The sequence below is a fragment of the Macaca fascicularis genome, chromosome 7, assembly GCF_037993035.2.
Source record: "Macaca fascicularis isolate 582-1 chromosome 7, T2T-MFA8v1.1".
Taxonomy (NCBI): domain Eukaryota; kingdom Metazoa; phylum Chordata; class Mammalia; order Primates; family Cercopithecidae; genus Macaca; species Macaca fascicularis.
Window position 1 is genome coordinate 172,229,349 of NC_088381.1, and position 21,105 is coordinate 172,250,453.

Genomic DNA, 21,105 nt, shown 5'->3' on the forward strand with positions numbered 1-21,105 from the left:
ATGAGGAAGTGAAGAGAGAAGAGGGCCGGGGACCAGCTTGAGGACTGCTGTGTGAAGAGGTGGTCTAGTAAAAGGAGATGTGCAGGAGAGTAGGGAGTTAAATATTTCTTCCTGTCTATCACTGCAGTTGCCCGTTTGTATTTTTGAAATGGGTTGCTTGTGGGTTGGCATAGCACATTGCCTGGTTGGTGGATCAGTCACCCCATCTCCTGGTGCTCCTGCCTTTTAGGTGTGTGTGGATTGAGAAGGAGAGCATCAACTCTGTCATTATCAGTGACGCCCCTGAAGACCTTCACCAGAGAATGCTGGTTGCAGCTTCCCTGTCCATCAATGCGACTGGTAATTTAAGGCTTCTGTTTGTTCCTTGTCCTCTCTTTTTTTCTTTTCCTTGACTTCAGCTACTAGGAACAATTTATCCTCTAATTGGTGAACAAGTGTACACTTATGTGCTGTTCTTTTTTTTTTTTTGAGATGGAGTCTCACTCTGTCACCCAGGCTGGAGTGGCAGTGGCCGATCTCGGCTCACTGCAGGCTCCGCCTCCTAGGTTCACGCCATTCTCCTGCCTCAGCCTCCCAAGTAGCTGGGACTACAGGCGCCCACCACCATGCCTGGCTAATGTTTTGTATTTTTGGTAGAGACAGGGTTTCACCATGTTAGCCAGGATGGTCTTGATCTCCTGACCTTGTGATCCACGCGCCTTGGCCTCCCAAAGTGCTGGGATTACAGGCGTGAGCCACCGCGCCCGGCTTATGGGCTACTCTTTTAGGCCATTTTCTGACTGCTTTGGCTGCTGCGAGTTTACGCGGTGGAGCGTTCTCACGTTTCCTTTTGTACAAGGATGTGGGAAGTATTAATAATTGACTCCTGGATCTTTCTTTCCTTCCACCCTGCTTGACTGCAGAGTAGAAGACATCCAAGCTCTTGGCCCTATCCCCAAGCGGGGTAAAAGGTTAAGCATCAAAGTGGAGTGTCTCTCTGTAGGGTACTGTGGGAACAGAGAACAGGGAGTGTGGTGTTACTATTGGGGTGGGCCTGTGGGGAGTGGACAGACTCAGCAGAGGAGGGGATGCCTGCAGATGAGTAGGAGCGGGCCAGGAGGGGAGTTAATGCCCAATGTTGATTTAGCATGACTTGAACAGGATCTACGATGCTGCTGAGAGAAACCTCTCTGATGCCTCATATCCCTGGCCTCCCGGCTCTCCTCAGCATGTTATTTGCACCAGTGATGGAGTTAAGGTACGGGCATCCCTCTTGTCTGTAGGCTTTGTAAAATAAGAACCTGACAGGGAAAAAATGGGTGCCTCTCCTTGCTCCTTTTGGAAAGAAAGCCTTTACAGAAGCTAGCCACCACATGGCTCGCTGCTTGGGGTGAAGCCTGTGTTGTTATTGATTTATTTATGCTTGGGCTGATTTTGAAAGAAGCTCAGAAAACTTGTAAAGGTACACACAGTGTCACGTAGGAGCTTGAGGCAAAAGTGGGGCAAACTAGATTAAAAATGGAGCTAGGAATCAGGCTCAAAATGGGATATCATGGTGGTGGACACCCCATTGTTAATGGGTGGTAAATATGATTCCATGTTTTCTGGTGACCAGTTTTCTTTTTTTTTTTTTTTTGGTTTTGTTTTTTGAGACGGAGTCTCGCTCTGTCACCCAGGCTGGAGTGCAGTGGCGCGATCTCGGCTCACTGCAAGCTCCGCCTCCTGGGTTTACGCCGTTCTCCTGCCTCAGCCTCCTGAGTAGCTGGGACTACAGGCGCCCGCCACCGCGCCCGGCTAATTTTTTGTATTTTTAGTAGAGACGGGGTTTCACCGTGGTCTCGATCTCCTGACCTTGTGATCCGCCCGCCTCGGCCTCCCAAAGTGCTGGGATTACAGGCGTGAGCCACCGCGCCCGGCTGGTGACCAGTTTTCAACAAGTACATGTCAGTCCCTCTTCCTTTGATAACCATGACATCAGAAGGCAGATTGCCCAGCAGATTGTAGCTCTTGTTAGTGCCACGATTAAGCCAGGATTTCTCCCAGAGACTTTGATAGAGAGGAGTGTGTGATGCTATGAGCAGAGCTCTTAAAGTCACCCTCACAGTGGGGGCTGCTGCTTTGTAAGGTTTTGTTTGCACTTTAGGGATTGACAGAGCATTCTCTGTTGGGAAAGCACTAACCTAGGTTTTAGTGGAGCAGTGGGTGGGGGTGGCTAGAAAAGGAGTAATATTTGGGCTTTAGGAACTCACATTCTGCTGGGCAGGATGGAAATGGCCATGACGAGACTGCAGTAGAGGCCTGGTAGCACTTCAAGAGTTGGGGCCATGGAAAGTTACCCTTTTCTTCTTTTCTAGTCAGTTGATGAGCATGGAGGGGTGGTCTGTAGACCTAGCGGGCTGAGTTCAGTCAAGGCAGGTGAAGGCGCCCCACCATTTACTCAGTCCTTTTTGCCATTACACCTGTTCAGAATCTGACAGTGCAATATCCAAATGTGTAGTGATTTTTTTTAGTTGTAAGAATATTTTTTTATTTAAAATATGTGCTACTTAGAAAAAGCTGAATGTGAAAAATGAACACATTTTTAAATTTATAGATTTAAACTTAAATATTTAGTATACTTATTTTAAATTTATATGTATATACATATTTTCATTTAAGATTCTTGTTATACTGTATTCTTTTCTCACAAATATCAGGTTTTTCATATGATATCTTTGTAAATATCCATTTTGATAATTGCATCATATATCACTGAATGGGCATATGATGGCTTACCAAAATACTGCCCTATTTTATTTATACATGCACTTGTTTCTGAGCAGCTCTTGTTCTGAAAGAATTGAATATGCCTTTAATTGTTGAAATTTGGCCTAATTTTGCAATGATGGTGCAATAAATATCTCTGTAAGTTCAGATATCTTGGAGCCCTCGTTGGGGAGACAAACGTGTAGGAACCACACGTGGCAGTGGGATTATCTCATGAGCAATAGCACGCTGTGCACATGCAGGCCCGAGACTTGGCTAGTGCGGAAGCAGGTCCCTTCCTCTCGTGGCACTTTGGATGCCCTGCTTGCCTTTTTAACTAGACAAAGCTCCTGCTTCACCTTTTTTCAACACCAGCTTTTGAAGATTTGAATAATATAATGTGTTATTTTAAAAACTCCAGAGTGCAGGTGTTTAGGTTGTAGACATTCAAGAAATACTGACATACTTGGTATTTAAAACACCATCTTTCTAGAAAAAGCACAAACTTAATAGGAAAAGGTTATGTATATAACAATACACAGTGCTTTGCTGGTGGTTATATTCATTTTGTTGAATTAACTGAAATGTGCCAGATTTGGGATGGTTTATGTGACAATGTGCATAAGACTAGTTGTCTTTGAATCCACAGGCTTACCTAGGTGATTATCAGAAAGATAGCAGAGGGGCCTGGCGTATTTTCCTCCAAACTCTGCGTGCCTCTGAGTAGTTGTATAAGCTTGGTGGTGGTGGTGTTGATTTTGTTTTCGTTTTTTGAGACAGGGTCTTACTCTGTCTCTCAGGTTGGAGTTTTTTTTAAATTTGTTGAGTAACAACTGTTTTTGAGAAACTTTGAAAGATGAGAGCTAAGAATCCAAGTCCCTACCTCTCATCTTTCAAAGTTTCTCAAAAACAGTTGTTACTCAACAAATTAAAAAAAAAACTCCAACCTGAGAGACAGAGTAAGACCCTGTCTCAAAAAACGAAAACAAAATCAACACCACCACTATCACAAGAACAGAAAACCAAACACCGCATGTTCTCACTCATAGGTGGGAACTGAACAATGAGATCACTCGGACTCAGGAAGGGGAACATCACACACCGGGGCCTATCATGGGGAGGGGGGAGGGGGGAGGGATTGCATTGGGAGTTATACCTGATGTAAATGACGAGTTGATGGGTGTAGCACAGCAACATGGCACAAGTATACATATGTAACAAACCTGCACGTTATGTACATGTACCCTAGAACTTAAAGTATAATAATAATAAATAAATTAAAAATAAATAAATAAATAATAAAAAAAAAAAAAAAAGAAAGATGAGAGCTGTTTGATTTGAGATGAGCATTCTCCTTTCCTTTCGCTTTAAGTGTGCAGTCCTTTACAGCGAGCAGGACGGGGGTCTTCAGTACAGACCAGGCCCAGGGGTCCCGTCACTGTGTCTTAGGTGTGTTCCAGAGGGGAGCTGACCTCCAAAGCCCACAGCTCCCGAGAGCCACTGCTGGGCCATGCACCCGTGCCCACTTGCTTCCTTTTCTGAGCCACCTCTCTAATGCGCACCCGCATGGGATTCGTCTCCTGTTGGGGTGGCGTCTGGCTGCTGCACGAGAGGCTGTCCTGGCCCCACTTGTTAAACTCAAAGCCTGCAGTCTCTGGGTAAAGTCTGTTCTACCTCCACATGTGTCACTGTCCTGTCACAACTGATTGAACTTCACGACTAAGTGATAATTTTTTGCCACCTCTAACATACCCTTTGTACAACAGTGGCAGGAAAGGAAGATAAACAGAAAATTTTATCTTGATTTTCAATTTAAAAAGGGAAAGGAGATATGTGTTACGCCCCATTCATAAGCAGAGACATCTAAGTGGAGGCCACTGTCCCCTTCCTTGCCAACTGGCTGTGGACTGACCTAGCTGCCATTTGTCTCCCCTCCTTTGTTCTTTCTGCCATGTGACCTTTGCTTGTAGCTGACCCTCAGTAACTCAGGGTGACTGAGCCTTGGTGCCAGATTTCCTCTTACTTTCATCATGGAGCTGATCCACCACACATTTGTCCCTGGAGTGCATCACTCCTCTTGCTGCCCCTGTCCTCGAGGTGTTTTCCCTGAACAGTTGGAGTAGTTGATGGTGTCAGCCTGGATTCAGTGGCATCATCATTGTGTACCTTGTGGAGGCCGCCTCCCTGGGTGAGCAGCAGGCTCCATGGTAGCAGAGCCTGGCACCTCCAGGATGGGAGCAGACATCTGAGAACATGCTCTTATTGGTGTAGTGACAAGAACACTGTACTTACCTCCTTCCCTTGGTTCCTGGAGCCAGATTTTGCTACTCGGGAGACTGCCAAATGCTGGCCATGATTTAGAGGGTAAGTCATGTGGTGAGGGCAGTGTTGTAACCCTAGGAAGTGGTCAGAGGAGGGTGGTGATAAAACTGGGATACAAAACTTTGTAAGTGTGCACCATTGTTTTAGGATGAGAAGGTGAACAGACTTTTTTTTTAGGCTTTTTCTAAGTGCTAGACTTGTTTCACAAGTCATAAATATATGCATAGCCTTTCTCCAGAAATCTCCCTAATAAGAATTTAACCCATGGAAGGAATTTAAAGGTAAAGGGAAAAAAAACCCCATTAATGATAAAATATTCTTTTCATTATCTTATCTACCACATTAGAAACTTAATAAAGTATTAATAAAAATTAAGTATTAATAAAAATACGGAATTTACTATCCTTACCTATATATTTTATAACTATTTCAATTGTAAAAACTGGCAGAAAAAATGCACAAATGAAATTAATTGCTATGCTAGGGCTGGCAGAATTTAGGATAATTTTATCGGTCAATTTTTACATGCTAAAACATGTACTTTAACAATTCTGAAATAATGGACTCTTCTGAAAACATTCCATTTAGGATTGATCAGAATGGCAAGTACTATACTGGAGTCCTTTGTGGTTTGGGGTGGAATCCAACTACAGGGGCTTCCATACTGCCTGAGCACGACATGGAGCTTGCGTTTGACGTTCAGTTCAGCGTGGAGGACGTTGTCGAGGTAAGGGTAGCACAGCATCACGGCGCCACAACCCTGTCTCTCTCTGGCTTTGCTCACCTGACAGTGAGTGCAGAGTCTGCCGTGGAGCTTGCGGTGCAGACACACGCTTCTGGTCCTGGAGATGTGCATATTCCTTGTCCCTCCTGGGGTCGCCTTCCGGGAGGACCGCTCCTTCACTTGCCAATTTGACGTATCTTTCCTGTGAAAAGTAACTTCCTGATAGATGGTGCTCTCTGAATCTCTCATTTGGTGTCTCCTGGCTTAAGCTTTTTTTCTGGGCAATCAGCTAAACCACGGGCTGTAGGGCTGCTGTGGGTCTCATTCCGAGTCAGGAAGTGGAACATCCTCGCTAGTTCTTACTGGGAAAGGAGGACACAAGTTCCTGCCCCTCTGCCCTTTCTCCCAGCCTGGTGACCATGCTGAGCAGAGGGCTGGGTCGGCATGAGTGCAGAGCTGAGCTACTTGCAGCATTGTCTGGGCACCGCACTAGCTCTGGGGTGAGGTGGCAGAGGCAGACAGGAAAACTGTGTAGCAAGTACAGAAAGTATTTGTATGTCATTTGAATCTAATAATGAGAAATGTGGGCTCATATTGTGTACATTAAAAAAATCTTTAATCATTATAGTAATTTATTTTTATTGCATTTTCAAAGTGGGAAAACCAAAACTGATCCTTTACCACAAATAGTTTGAGAAATGCTACTCTCTAAGTACCTTTCTTTCTTAGAAGTTCCTGGGACGGGTGAGGTTAACATACCACACTGAAGGGCTGGGGGAAAGGAGGAGCTGCGGAGACAGCTGCCGACGCTCCAGGGGCAGGTGTCGGTTTGTCTCTGCAGCTGTTAAGTCATGATTGCTTGGTCTCAAGAAGGGGCTTATGGGCTTGAAACTACTCCGTAAGCCATAGACCTAATGGGAAAATGTAAAACTATTAAGATGCTACAAGCAAATACAGAAAATCTGTGTGACTTTGTGTGTGGCATGAGTTTGTAAATACAACACCCAAAGCACAATCTGTGAAGGGGAAATTGATACGTTTGAATTTATCAAAATTAAAAACTTTTGTTCTGCAAAAGACCCTCTTCAGAGGAAGAAAAGACCAAGTGCACACTAGGAGAAGATACTTACAAGTTGCATATCTGATGAAGGACTTGTATCCATAATATGTAAGGAATTCTTAAAACTCAATTATAAGAAAACAAGCAACAAAATTAAAATATACATGGCAATAAACACATGAAAAGATGCTCAGCATCATATGTCATTAGGAAAATGCAAATTGACACTCCCATGAGATAGCACCACATACTTACTGGAATGGCTAAAATCCAAAACCTGGCAGTAACCAGCAATGGCAAGGATGTGGTGCAGGTCCCGGGGACCTTTTGTTCATTGCTGGTGGGAGTGCGGATTAGTGCCACTGTTTTAGAAGACAGTTTCATATGCAGTTAAGCCCGCACCTACCATATGACTCAGGAATCCCATCTGTAGGTATTTATTCAAGAGATTTGAAAACTAGCATCCTCATAGAACTTGTATGTGAATATCAATTGCAGCTTGATTCATAATTGCTAAAAACTGGGAGCAGTCAAGATGCCTTCAGCAGGCGAGTGGATAAACCATATTGATGACAGAGAATACTAACTCTGAATGCTGTGGATTATCTAACATGGGATGAAATTCAGTTACACTGGAGCCGTATGAGTGTTTATGTTGCTGTTTATTTACAGGTTAATATTCTCAGGGCTGCTATTAACAAGCTAGTCTGTGATGGACCAAATGGATGCAAGTGTCTTGGGCCAGAGAGAGTTGCGCAGCTTCAGGATAGCGCCCGTCAGAAGCTTTTAGGGTAAGCTGTGTGATGACGTGGTCTTCTTTTCTTCCCGATCAACTTTGTCAGCTGCCTTGATCATGGCTGTTTTGAATTGTGTAGGCAGTGTGACATGTCGATCACCTGAAGTGGAGTGCCAGTGCTGGAGGCAGCACTGGGAGGCATCAGAATGTAGGACACTCTTCCTGTGGAGAGCAGCACCCTTGTCCCGTGTGTGTGTGTGTGTGTGTGTGTGTGTGTGTGTGTGTGTGTGTGTGTCCCTTGAAGGGACAGCATGGGCAGGGCATGGGAAGCCACAGTGGGTAATGCGTCACCCACCATTCCCAGTGGTGGGTGTCTTAGGGATCGGGGGAGTCCGGCCTGCAGGACTGGGCCTTACAGAACTGAGCCTCACAGAACTGGGCCTCTCTTGAGCCTCTCTGCAGGGGAGGTCGGAGAAGGAGCATTCTGACCTCACCTCCCTGTCTCTCACCTCTTGCTGGACTCTCCACGGGCCAAACCAAACCAGAATGCAGAGACAAAGGCTCCTGTTGGTGTAGCCCATGAGCCCAAGGCAGCTCGAGGGCCCTGGGAAGGCCAAGAAGAGCGGGAGTGGTTGTGGAGGAGAAACCAGCATTCCACCTACCCAGTCCTGCGCTCCTGCCCCAGAGCCAGTCTCCATCGGCAGGGCGCGGTCCTTCCTTGCCTGACAGTGTCCTGTGCTGGCTGGGACCTGGAGCTATGTGAGAGCAGGTGGCATCTGGTATCACGGTGACACTTCTCTCCTTCCTATGCCTTTTGCGTTGATTTCTTTTAGTTTAATAAGCATTTTTTAAAAAGGTATATATAGCTGTCTTACAAATGGTGAGAAAGGCCGGTTTTAGTTTTCTGTCTTCATTTTCTTTTATATAAAAATATTTTAAATATTTATTTATTTATTTTTAGAGACAGAGTCTCACTCTATTGCTCAAGCTGAGTGAAGTGGTATGATCATGGCTCACTGCAGCTCCGACTCCTGGGCACGCATGATCCTCCCGCCTCAGCCTCCCCCGTAGCAGGGACTATAGGCATGCACCACCACACCTGGCTAATTTTTAAGCTTTTTCTATAGATGAGGTCTTGCTATGTTGCCCAAGCTGGTAATTTTTTTTTTTTTTTGAGATGGAGTCTTGCTCTGTGTCACCCAGGCTGGAGTGCAATGGCATGATCTCGGCTCACTGCAACCTCCACCTCCCAGGTTCAAGCGATTCTCCTGCCTCAGCATCCCAAGTAGCTGGGATTACAGGCACCCACCACCATGCCCAGCTAATTTTTATATTTTTAGTAGAGACGGGATTTCACCATGTTGGTGAGGCAAACTCCTGACCTCAGGTGATTCACCCACCTTGGCCTCCCAAAGTGCTGGGATTACAGGCATGGAGCCACCATGCCTGGTTGGTAAAAATATTTTTATGTAAAATTTGGGTTGAAGTTTAAGTACACAGGTACACGCCCATGTGGCCAGCACCCAGGTCAGAGCCCCGGTGCTCCTTAGGGTGTGTGGGTGTGGTTATAGCCACCATCACTCCCTGCCCCCAAAACAAGGGTAACTGTATCCTGCCTTATTATGCCATAGATAGGTATTGGTTTGTTTGTTTGAACAATTCAATAACTCTAGTGAATTTATAGTTGTGCAGTCTTATCAACACAACCCAGCTTTTCAGCATTTCTGTCATCCAAAGAAGTTTACTTTTAAGTATTGTCAGGAAAGGCAGTCTCACGTAGGCAGCCTTTGATCCCCTCTCTGCTGTCTGAGAACAGGCCTTGGGCCTGGAACGCTTCCTTCCCATAAAATTAAGGGTCCTCACAGCTTGTGGAGGGCTCGTCGCCATGTGTGGGAAGATCTTTCCTTGATTCAGGCTCTGCCCTGCTTAAGCCTGTGTGTCATACGGTACCTGGTCAATCCCACCACTGTAGGGATGGGACAGGGCTCTCCTGCTGCCACACAGGAGAGGGGCCTGCAGGCCTGCCTTGTCTTCCGGGAGTTACCTGCTGGCCACAGGGACCAGTGCCCATCACTAGAGCTGATCCTATCCTGTCCCCTCTCTCTGTAAGTAAAGGCTTGTTCCAGCCAGGGCCTCACTATGTGTGTTTTCCTTGGTGACTCCAAGACAAGATGCAGGGGTGCCCCGACTTCTCCTGGTAGCAGGTAACAGATGCCACCTGCTTGACTAATATATTGAAACAGAATGTGTCATTGTTTGTACAACCCCATAAATTTACTAATAGTAATAAATTATGTGCCTAAAGTTGATGACTTTTAGGATATATAAAGTACACCTCAGTAAAGCTGTGTTTAGGATTGAAAGTTCCCCCTGTCCATTTACATTCAGTCTTGTTCCCACCCCAGCCCGGGTACCACTGATCTGCTTTCTGTTTATGTGTTTGCCTCCTCTGATATTTTTGTATATGTGGAATCACATTTTAATTTTAAAATCTGGCTTCTTTCACTTAGCTTAGTACTTTTGAGGTTTATCCATGTCGTATCATGTTCCTTTTAACTAAATAATATTTCAGTGTTTGTATATGCCACTTTTTGTTTTATCCATTCACCAGTTGGTAAAATATTTGGATTATTTCCAGTATTTGGCTGTTATGAAGAAAGCTGCTATGAATAATCACATGCAGTCTTTTTGTGAATATGTGAACAGTCTTTTTGTGTCTTGCTCTCGGGTAGATATCTGTGAGTGGAGTTGGTAGGTTGTATTGGTAGGTTTATGGTAATCTTTTAAGAAAAGGCCAGGGCTGGACGTGGTGGTTCATGCCTGTAAGTAATCCTAGCACTTTGGGAGGCTGAAGTGGCAGATCACCTGAGGTCAGGAGTTCCAGACCAGCCTGGCCAACATGGTAAAACCCTGTCTCTACTAAAAACACAAAAATTAGTTTGGCGTGGTGGCACGTGCCTGGAATCCCAGCTACTTGAGAGGCTGAGGCAGGAGAATCGCTTGAACCAGGAGGTGGAGGTTGCAGTGAGCCAAGATTGCGCCATTGCACTCCAGTCTGGGTGACAAAAGCGAAACTCCATCTGGAAAAAAAAAATACAAGGAAACAGCCAAACTGTTTTCCAAAATAGCTGTACCATGTTACATTTCTACCAGCAACGTAGGCTGACTCTGGCTTCTCCACATTCTCACCAGCATGTGGCACTGTCAGTGTATTGTTACTGTAGTCGGTGTGGTGAGTATGGTAGTTTCTCATTGTAGCATTAATTTTCATTTCCTTAATGTTTAATGATGTAGAGCAACTTTTTATCCTCTTAGCCAGTCATTTATCTTTTTTTTTTTTCTAGTGAAATGTCTGTTAAGATCTTTTGCCCATTTTTAAATGTGTCTTTTCATTATTGAGTTGTAGAAAGTTTTTTAAAAGTTTAGATACATGTCTTTTATTGGGTAAGTAATTTGCAATTAGTTTCTCCATTGTGTAGCTTGTCTTCTTATTTTAATGGTGTCTTCCAAAGAACACAAATTTTTAATTTTGATGAAATCTACTTGCTGTGGTTTGAATGTGATGTGTTTGAAACCTAATACCCAGTGCAACAGTGTTGGAAGGTCGGGCATAATAAGGGGTTGATTGGACTCATGTCATTGCGAGAGAGGGTTAGTTATGAAGAGAGTGTGGACTGTTGTAAAGTGGGCCTGCCCCGGTGTCTCTTCCTGTCTCAAGTACTCGCTTGCCCCTCTGCCATGTCATGATGCAGCAAGAAGGCCCTGGCCAGGTGCTAGCCATGCTCCTGCACTTCCCAGCTCCAGAACTGTGAGAAATAAATTTCTTATCTTTATAAGTGACCCACTCTGTGGTCTTCAGTTATAACAGGGGAAAATGGACTAAGACACTACTTTATCTATTTTTTTTTTTTTTTTTTTTGAGACTGAGTCTACCTCTGTCACCCAGGCTGGAGTGCAGTGGCACGATCTCGGCTCACTGCAGCCTCCACTTCCTGGGTTCAAGCAATTCTTCTGCCTCAGCCTCCCGAGTAGCTGGGACTACAGGCGCCCGCCACCATGCCCAGCTGATTTTTGTATTTTTAGTAGAGACGAGGTTTCATCATGTTGGCCAGGATGATCTCGATCTCTTGACCTCGTGATCTGCCTGCCTCGGCCTCCCAAAGTGCTAGGATTACAGGGGTGAGCCACTACGCCCGGCCTATTTTATCTTTTTTAAAAATGAATTATGCTTTTGGTGCTATATCTAAAAAAATCCTTGTTAAACTCAAGGTCACAATCATTTTCTCTCTTTTTGTAATTTTTTATATTTAGGTTTTTGATCCATTTTGAGATGATTTTGTATATGGTATGTGATACAAGAGCCTAAAGTCATTTTTTGCATATGAATATCTAATGGCGATGACATCATTTACTGAAAAGCTATACTTTCCCCATTGAATTGCCTTGATACTTTAGTCAAAAATCAATTGGCCATAAATGTAAAGATTTATTACTGGGCTTTCTGTTTTGTTCAATTACTTTATATCTATCTTTGTACCAGTGCTATACTGTCGTAATTGCTGTAGCATTAGTCCTCCTGTTTTGTTCTTTTTCAAAATTATTTTTACTCTTTTCTATTCTTTTCCTTTCCATGTAAATTTTAGGATCAGCTTGTCAGTTTGTATAAAAAGCCTTTTTGGAACTGTGATAGGGATTGTGTGGAACCTGTGAGTGAGTTTGGGGAGAATTGCCACCCTAAACAGTAGTGAGCCATCCAGTCCATGAAGATGGAGTGTCTGTTCCTTTGTGTATTCTCTAATTTCTCTTAACACTGTTTTAGAATTTTCAGTGTGCAGGTCTTGCACTTTAGTTGTTTCTAAATATTTTAGTCCTTTTAATGCTATTGTGAATAAAATTGTTTTCTTTGTTTTTGAATTTTTTCTTTTTTAGAAAGGATCAGTTGATTTTTATATATTGGTCTTTTATCCTGTGACCTTGTTAAACTTCTGCATTCTAGTAGTGTTTGTAGATTCCTTAGGATTTCCTACATACAGGATCATTATTATTATGAAAGCTTTCTTTCTCTAGTAATACTTCTTGTTCTTAGGCCTATTTTGTCTGATATTAATATAGCTACCCCAGCTCTCTTTAGCTACCATTTGCTTAGCATAGCTTTTTCTGTCCTTTTACTTATAATATATTTGCAGTTTTGAATTTTTTCAAATTTTTTTCTGCCTCGTGCCTGCTCTCTTCTCCCCTAGGGAGACATTGCTTTGCACATCTGCTAGTGCGCTGGTGTTAAACACCTGCTAACACGATCCGAATGGCCTCACTGGTCTTTGGGGCTCTGGTCACTTTTCTTCAGTCTTTTTCCTCTTTGTTCTTCAGATTGGTTAATTTCTGCTGATCCGTCCTTAAGGTTACCGATCCTTTATTGTTTCATCTCAGATCGATGTGGATGTGGTACAGAGAATTTTCCATTTCATTGTACTTTTCAACTCTAGGATTTCTATTGTTTCTTTGGTAGTTTTTAATTTTTATTGAGATTATCCCTGACTCATTATTATCCTATTTTTTAAAAAATTCTTGGCACCTGTTCACAGTGGCTGCCTTGAGGTCTTTAAGTGCTGAACCCGCAGCTGGCCACACACTCAGCCTCTACTGGCTGCTCTTCTGTGTGTGGGCCACACATTCCTGTGCCTTTGATGTCTCCTAATTTTTTGTTGGAAATTGGGTACTTTGGATAAGGTACTGGAGCAGTTCCCCCAGAGCTGTTGTTTTTGGGTTTTATTGTTTTGTTTGTTTCACTTTAGAAGCATGCCTAGACTTAACCTGTAAGTCCATCCCCCATGATGTGAGGTCACTGATGTCTGGGTTCTGGTGTTTTGTTATGTTTTCAATTTTAAGTTTTATAGAAACAAGGTCTCACTTTGTTGCCTAAGCTGGAGTGCAGTGATGTGGTCATGGCTCACTGCAGCCTTGAACTCCTGGGCTCTGGCAGTCCTCCCGCCTCAGTCTCCTAAGTAGGTAGGACTACAGGCATGTGTGACCACTCCCAGCTCCTGTTTTGTTTTGTTTATTCATATTTTTATTTTTTAGTCTGGCTTCCTAGGTGTTGTCCTTGTATCTGATCTGCACAGCTTAGTGCTTAGCCAGTGATCAGTCAGAAGTTGTGTTTAAATACTGCCCTGAAGGCTTCTGCCCTTTGCCATTGGGTTGGAAAGTGCACTCCAAGTTCAGGCACTTTTTAATTCTTCCCTGGCCTCTGTTTTTCTCAGGGCTTCCCAGGTTTTTCCCACATGTGTGCACCCTTCCATCAGTCAGAGATATGCGGAGGGCCTGCTCTCCCTCTGTGGCACCCTCCTTTCCATGATCTCCCTCTTACCTCCTGAATAGTCTCGTCTGCTGCTGGCCCCAAGCAGGATGTGGCCTGAGGCTGGAAAGCTGTGGGCTTTCCCCATCTGTTTCCTTCATTGCTGTTTTTACGGACAGTGCTGCAAATCAAGGTGTGAGGGTTTTTCATCCTGTGATCCAGATCACGTAGCCTTCATGGCCCTGGGAGTGCTGTGGTGTGGGGTTCAGGGGCAGGTGTATGGGGTGGGAGCGGCCCCTTACCCCAGCAAGAACTCCACGCACTCCACTGTTCTCACCTGGAGCCGGCAGTTTGTCATGAACAAATGCTCCTCAACTTGTTTGCCTTTGGTTAATTTCCAGAGCCTTCAAATCGTTGTTGTATGTATGTATGTTTACAATTTTGCCTTGTTTTATAGCTTTTTTACGGGGGAGAGGCTCTGCAGAACTCTTTACTCCCTCATTGCTCAAATTCCCTATCTTTTAAAGCTGATGATATTTCCAACTTGTCATGACTGCTTGAGAGCTAATGGTACAAAATGTCCTGTTACATTTCAGAGAACTTGACTCATTCATGTGGTGATGTGCAGTGCTGGTTGCTAAGGGAACATAGAGACAAGACTTGGTCTTACAGATCTGCCGCACTCCATTTCTTTCTGCTTTTGAATATGCTACAAATTAAAATATTTTCTGATCATAACTGCATCAGTGTTGGCCTTTAAACAGTTTATTCTAGTTCTAATTCTGTGAGAAATATATAGGATTTAAATCTTTAAAAAAATCACAGCAGTGTTTTCAGTTACTAATACATAATTAAGATAATTTCCTTTTTTTTAAAATTATAGTTTGTTCTGTCAATCAAAACCAAGAGAGAAGATTGTTCCCAAGTGGCATGAAAAGCCCTACGAGTGGAATCAGGTGAGTGGGACGCAGGCTGCTAGCGAGAAGAGGCCACGTGGAGGAGGGGACAGGCCCAGGGCAGACCCAAGGTTCAGAGCCAGGGCTGACTGAGGGACCGAGAGGCAGAGACAGGAGGCAAAGTGGATGGCTTTGGGGGCCAGCCAGCAAATATCTCAGACCAGATAGGGTGTTTTTGCATAGCGTCCTCTACGTGATGTCCTGGCAAAGAGTGAGACACCAGGATAACTCACTGCCCCATGAGTTGGGAAAAAACAGGTATGAGGGTCTGGATTGGACCCTCCTGCTCTTGGTGGTCTTTGGGAAATGCGCCTTGGCTGTTCCTGCCGCGTGACTGGCTTGGTGGCTTTCGGGCTCCACTGGTTGTTATCTTTGTTTGCTTGGGCTGCTGGCACAGTGCCACCATGGGTAGGGGCTTAGAAACAGCAGACATTTGTTCTCACAGCTCTGGAGGCTGGAAGTCCTAGGGCAGGTGCCAGTTTGTGGATCCTTGTGAGGGACATCTGCAGATGGCCACCTTCTCACCGTGTCCTCACGTGAAAGAGAGACATCCTCTCTTAGGGCACAAATCCCATCCTGGGGGCCCCACCCTTATGACCTCATCTAACCCTTGTCACCTCCCAGAGGCCTCATCTCCAGATACCATCACAGTGGGGGTTCAGACTTCAGTGAAGGAATTTTTAGGGGCCACAGTTGAGTCATGAAGAAGGAAAAAGCCCTTCATAGGCTCCCTGATACTTCCTGTCTGTAGGGCTAGAAATGGAACAAAATGTGATTTCAGAGAAGGGAGCCCAAAGGAATTTGGAGATTTAATTCTGGAGCCAGGGATGTCTTTAGATATAAAGCAGCAGGGGCAGTCTTTCCTCTCCCCTTTGGCGATCTAAGTGAGGTTCTACTTTGGGGGGCTGTGTCCCATCCTGCGCCTAAAGGTTGCTCCTGCTGTGAAGCTAGTCTGCTCCCCCCGTGCCCTGCGCCTAGGTCCCGCTTTAGGGACCCCAAGGCTGATCACAGCAGCCGGCCCAATTATGTGCGGAGCTCCATGGGCAAGGAGTGGGGCAGCCACACCAGCCCCTGTGGCCATCAGGCTCAATTGGAGTGTCTGAGGGTGATGAACTAGCAGGACTTTTTTGAAAATAGAATTTCACTTTGAGGTTAGTATGTTTTAGAAAATTTCAGTGTTTTCAAAACCTGTAATGCAATTACCATCCACATTTACATATGCATGCATGGGAGATTTCTCGGTAAATCTTGCCATAGTATTAATCATGAATTTATTTGTTTGCAACTTTTATTTTAGATTCAAAGGGTACATTTGCAGCTTTTGTTATCTGGGTATGTGGCATAATGCTGAGGTTTGAGGTACAATTAATCCCATCACCCAGGTACTAAGCATAGTATCCAATAGGTAACTTTTCAATCCTTGCCTCCCTCCCCCATCTAGTGGTCCCCAGTGTCTCTTGTTCCCATCTTATGTCCATGAGTACTCAATGTTTAGCTCCACTTTTAGGTGAGAACATTTACAGTATTTGGTTTTCTGTTCCAGCATCAATTTGCTTAGGGTAATGGCCTCCAGCTGCATCCTGATTGCACAATTTCATTCTTTTTAATGGCTGTGTAGTATTCCATGGTATATGTGTACCACATCTTCTTTATCCAATCCACTGTTGATGGGCACCTGGGTTGATTCCATGTCTTTGCTATTGTGAACAATGCTGTGGTGAATATGTGAATGCATGTGTCTTTTTGGTAGAACTATTTGTTTTCTTTTGGATATATACTCAAGTAATGGAATTGCTGGATCAAATGGTAGTTCTGTTTTAAGATTTTCGAGAAATCTCCAAACTGCTTTCCACAGTGGCTGAACTAAGTTATATTCCCACAAATGGTGTATAAGCATTCTCTTTTCTCTGCAGCCTTGCCAACATCTGTTGCTTTATTGACTTTTTAGTAATAGCTATTCTGACTGGTGTGAGATGGTATTCTGTGGTTTTGATTTGCACTTCTCTGATGATTAGTGATGTGTGGAGCATTTTTAAATGTTTTTGGCCCTTGAGTGTCTTCTTTTGAGAAGCGTTCATGTCTTTTGTCCATCTTTAATGGGGTTATTTAAACATGAAATTAAAAATGAATTATCAAACATACAGTATGAAGTGCGAGAGTAGAGAAGTGTTCTGTAGATATTTTTGGAGAACTGAATTATACTTTGTGCATCCCGGATGTTAATGCATGTGTATTTTATGTCTGGAAACGCTGTCACAGAGCCTGACTGGTCCTCTTGTCTACCCCGTTAGGTTGATCCAAAGCTGGTCATGGAGCAGGCCGACCGTGAGAGCAGCAGAGGGAAGAACACCTTTCTCTACCAGCTCCACAAACTGGTTGTGCTCGGCACCTGAGCGTGTCCACAGGCGGCCTCCAGCACACCCCTCAGGAAGCTGCGGAGGGTGGATTCCAGGCTCCCTCCGCAGACTGACTTTCCTCTGTGTCTGGACATTACAGTCTGTGCCCACTGCATCCTAAAGGCCTTTTCTTTCTTCTTTTCTCTTTGGGTGATAGTCAGAGAGTGGTGTTTTTGTTCAGGTGGGAAGGATTGGAAACTCTAGTCTTTTCTAGAAACAGAAAATCACTGTATTAAATATTTTGGAAAAATTGTTCTGAAAGAAGACTGTTTGGATAAAGAGCTATATTTTGCTTTAAATTTATGAAGGTAAATATAAGTAGTTAATCTTAGATGTAATGTTCCAGAATGTGCCTACATATTCTATTCTGTTACAATGATTTCAACCAGTAGTCCAGGAAAAAACTTAAAAAACAAAAAAACCATGTAGTATTTTCTGATTTGTTTTTTCCATGAGGGAAAATATCTAATTTTTGTAAGACTAAGTTGAGTTATAGTTCTTGGTTCACATTTTGGAAATCAGAGATTACATGGCCATAGCTTATCTGTGTTAAAACAATAAAAGCATTAGATGAAGTTTCTGTTTCTGACAGTTTTTAGTCAGAGGAGGTTAAGGTGTATTTAGTTCTAAAAAATCTGAAATTATAAAACTGATACAGGGATACAAGACCTCTTTTAAAAACTCAACTCACATCAGTAAGGATTTGGTCAGAACAGAGCTGTTGTAAATATAGCAGTGAAAGACGCCAGTGAAGCTCACACATGTGAGAGGGAAGTTGTAGGATCAGAGAAATGCTCTGCTTAAACCGACTTGTCCCAGGTGGACAATTTGACAATTTGAAGATCGTGAGGAAACAGGAGAAGCATGTGTGTGTGGGCATTAGCTTGGGATCATAAACGGGAGCTTGTGTGGGGTCTTGGAAGCTGTCACATCTTGGGGAGCACCGGTGCTGTGCTGAGCCTCTGTGGGTTCGCTGGCCAGCAGCGGGAAGCTAGCAGATGCCAAGCGGGAAGACCACCAAGCAGCTGCAGTGGCCAGGCGGCACTGCACCCCTGTCACTGGGCCACTGTCCTGGCCTTCTGGGGAATGTGCTTCCCAGCCTTAGATAGGAAGCAGTCATACCAAGTTGGCACACACATGGAGAGCTCTTGGAAGGGTTTGAGCACACCCAAAACTTAGTTCAGCTTTAAAGTGAAGGTTTTGCCCGTTGTCAGAAAGCCCTCTGGGAAAGCCCCTGGGGAAGGCAGCAGATGCTTTGATTGGTTTTCTCTTTGCCGACCTATGAGTACTTAGTCCATGTGCACAAAGTTACCATGTGTGGCCTTAGCAGTAGGGGGCGCTCACAACGGTCAAGCACTCCTGTTTGCTTTTTAACCAGACTTTTAGTAAGTGGTTAAAAATTTAGGCCAGGTGCAGTAGCTCACACCTGTAATCCTAGCACTTTGGGAGGCTGAGACGGGAGGATTGTCTGAGCCCAGGAGTTCAAGCCTTCAGTGAGCTGTGAGTGTACCCCTGCACTACAGCCTGGGCAATAGGGCAAGACCGTATCTCAAAAAAAAATAAATAAATAAAAACAAAAACACGCAGCTCTCAAAGGAAACCATACTATTCCCTATATTTTTCTGGGATTGCTGTCATCTTGCTGAGGAATGTTTTTGTTCTGCTTTTTTGTGATTGCCATCCTAGCCATCAGCTGTTGAGCAGTAGATAAATATTGGCTCCTTCCCACTGTTCTGCACCTTCTTTGCTATGTCCCCGCACGGTCACAGCAATATCACTGGCCAGGTCAGTCATTGTGCTTTATAACATGGATTTTGTAGATAGCAAAGAAAATTATCTTCTGTAAAACCAAGTGGTGCACTCCGATTGCGTTGCCTTCCTTATCTGTCTTAAGAGGGTACTTGCCTTGTTTGTTTGTAAAATTGTCCTCATATTTAAATACGTATTAATGTTGTTAGTATAATAATACATGTCCATGACACAAAATGAAGACATTTGAAAAGGGTCTCTAGTGAAGTCTCTCAGGCCCAGCCCGAGTGCTCCTCAGAGGGAGTCATTGTTTCATCCCGATGCATCCTGTCAGCACGCCCTGTGTTCCACACACTGTCACGGACGCTGAAGATCCACTGCGAGCAAAGTGGCCCAGGTGTCACCGCACTCAGGGAGCAGTGGGTAGAGGCAGATGGTGGTCAGACGCGTCAGGTGGCAGAGTAAGAGCTGTCAAGCGGCAGGACAGGAGCGCGCACACTTGTGTTTGCTTTGTGGGCCACGTGCTTGCTGCTGCTGCTGTTCAGCTTTGTGTTGAAGCTCAGGAGTAGCCATAAACAAATGAGCAGGGCTGTGTTCCCGCAAAACTTGATTTGTGGAAACAGGCGTCAGACTTGAGCTTGGGTCTTAGCTGCTGATCCTGTGATGGGGGGAGGTACAGAGAGCGACGCTGCTTTAGAGAAGCAGCTGGGGACAGCCTTTCCCCTGTGACATTCAAGCAGAGGCCTGGCCCAGGCTGCACTGGAATAGCTGAGAGGAGGTGTGTGAGGCCCCAAGGAGGCAGCAGGCCTGGTGCACATGAGGAGCCACCAGGCGGCCCGTGCAGCTGGCACAGAGTGTGGAGGGTACCGGTGGTCAGGCTGGAGAGCAGCCAGGCCGTGTGGGCCACAGGCAGGTTTTGGGATTTACTCTGAGTGAGGTGGGGAGCTCCTGGAGCGTTTTGAACAAGAGAGTGTCATGCCTTGATGACGTTTTGAGAAAGATTATTCTGACTGCTGCATGGGGCACAGGGTGCAAAACCAGCACAGCTAAGTCCAGGAAGAGACACTGGTGTGCAGCAGGGGTGGGAGCAGTGGAAGGGCAGGGTGGCCAGACAGGACGTGCACCAGAGAGACAGCAGAGTGACCAGAGGCAGGCGGGGCACCACGGCTCAGAAGAGAAGGTTCTCGGAGGCACCATGGTGGTGGGCAGAGTGGTGTCCCCTCCCTGGACATAGCCTGGGGCTATGTCCATGTCCAAACCCCCACAACTCCCTATAAATGTGACTGTATTTGGGAAAAGGGTTTTTTGCCAGTGTGACTGAGTTAAGGATCTCAAAATGAGGTGATTGCCCTGGATTTAGGATGGGACCTGAAGCCAATGACAAATGTCCTGATAGAGGAGAAGGCCAGTGAAGGCAGAGGCTGAGGTCGCAGCGAGGTGGCCACAGCCACAAAAGACCTGGGGCTGCTGGAGGCTGGGAGAGGCCAGGCCAGGCTCTCCCTGGTGCCTTGGAGGGGAGTGTGGGCCCTGGACGCCTTGGTGTGGGAGTTCTGGCCTCCACAGCTGTGGGAATCCATCTCTGTTGAAAGCCCCCCGTTTGTGGTTATGTGTCCTGATGGCCCCAGGAGGAGAATCCAACCAGCGTCTTCTGGGTCCTTTCGGAGCTCATCTCTTCATGTACGGACACAGGCCTCTTTATTTTCATGAGTCATTGCGTGCTGCACATGCTGATCTCTACCTTGACTTTTCACTGACTGCTGTGGATCGCACTGCTAGATCCTACACAAAGAGGTGCCTCATTCTTTTTAAGTGCTTCATGGCTTTATCATTTTATTGATATTTCATAATTAACGACGCCCCCACGACGGGCATTTGGATAGTTTCTAGTCTTACTATTATATGCAGTGTCGCGATGGATGTCCTTGTGTACCTGTCATTTCACATGTGCATAATTTATTATAGAATAAATTCCTAGGATTGAGATTGCTGAGTCAGAAGGCGTTTAGTAAATCACTCCATTCCTAGATGTTGCCACATCGCTCTCCATAGAGCACACGCTCCCCGCAGCACTATAGGACAGTCCATTCCCAGACTCACCCTCCGAGTTAGGACAATGTTGGACACTAAGGAGATGCACTTTCTCTCT

The 21,105-nt window shown here is 45.0% G+C and overlaps 1 protein-coding gene across 1 annotated transcript in view; it reads left to right on the forward strand.

Annotated features, from left to right (window-relative positions):
* The window catches only part of TDRD9 (tudor domain containing 9), a 123,578-nt gene extending 105,805 nt beyond the window's left edge, over positions 1 to 17,773 (forward strand). Inside the window, exons 31-36 of the mRNA XM_045397081.3 lie at positions 230 to 339; positions 1,141 to 1,237; positions 5,635 to 5,773; positions 7,503 to 7,621; positions 14,742 to 14,814; positions 17,106 to 17,773. Coding sequence (XP_045253016.1) covers positions 230 to 339; positions 1,141 to 1,237; positions 5,635 to 5,773; positions 7,503 to 7,621; positions 14,742 to 14,814; positions 17,106 to 17,207 — 640 coding nt within the window. The 3' untranslated portion in view covers positions 17,208 to 17,773. The remainder of the gene's footprint in view (positions 1 to 229; positions 340 to 1,140; positions 1,238 to 5,634; positions 5,774 to 7,502; positions 7,622 to 14,741; positions 14,815 to 17,105) is intronic.
* Positions 17,774 to 21,105: the final 3,332 nt, after the last annotated feature.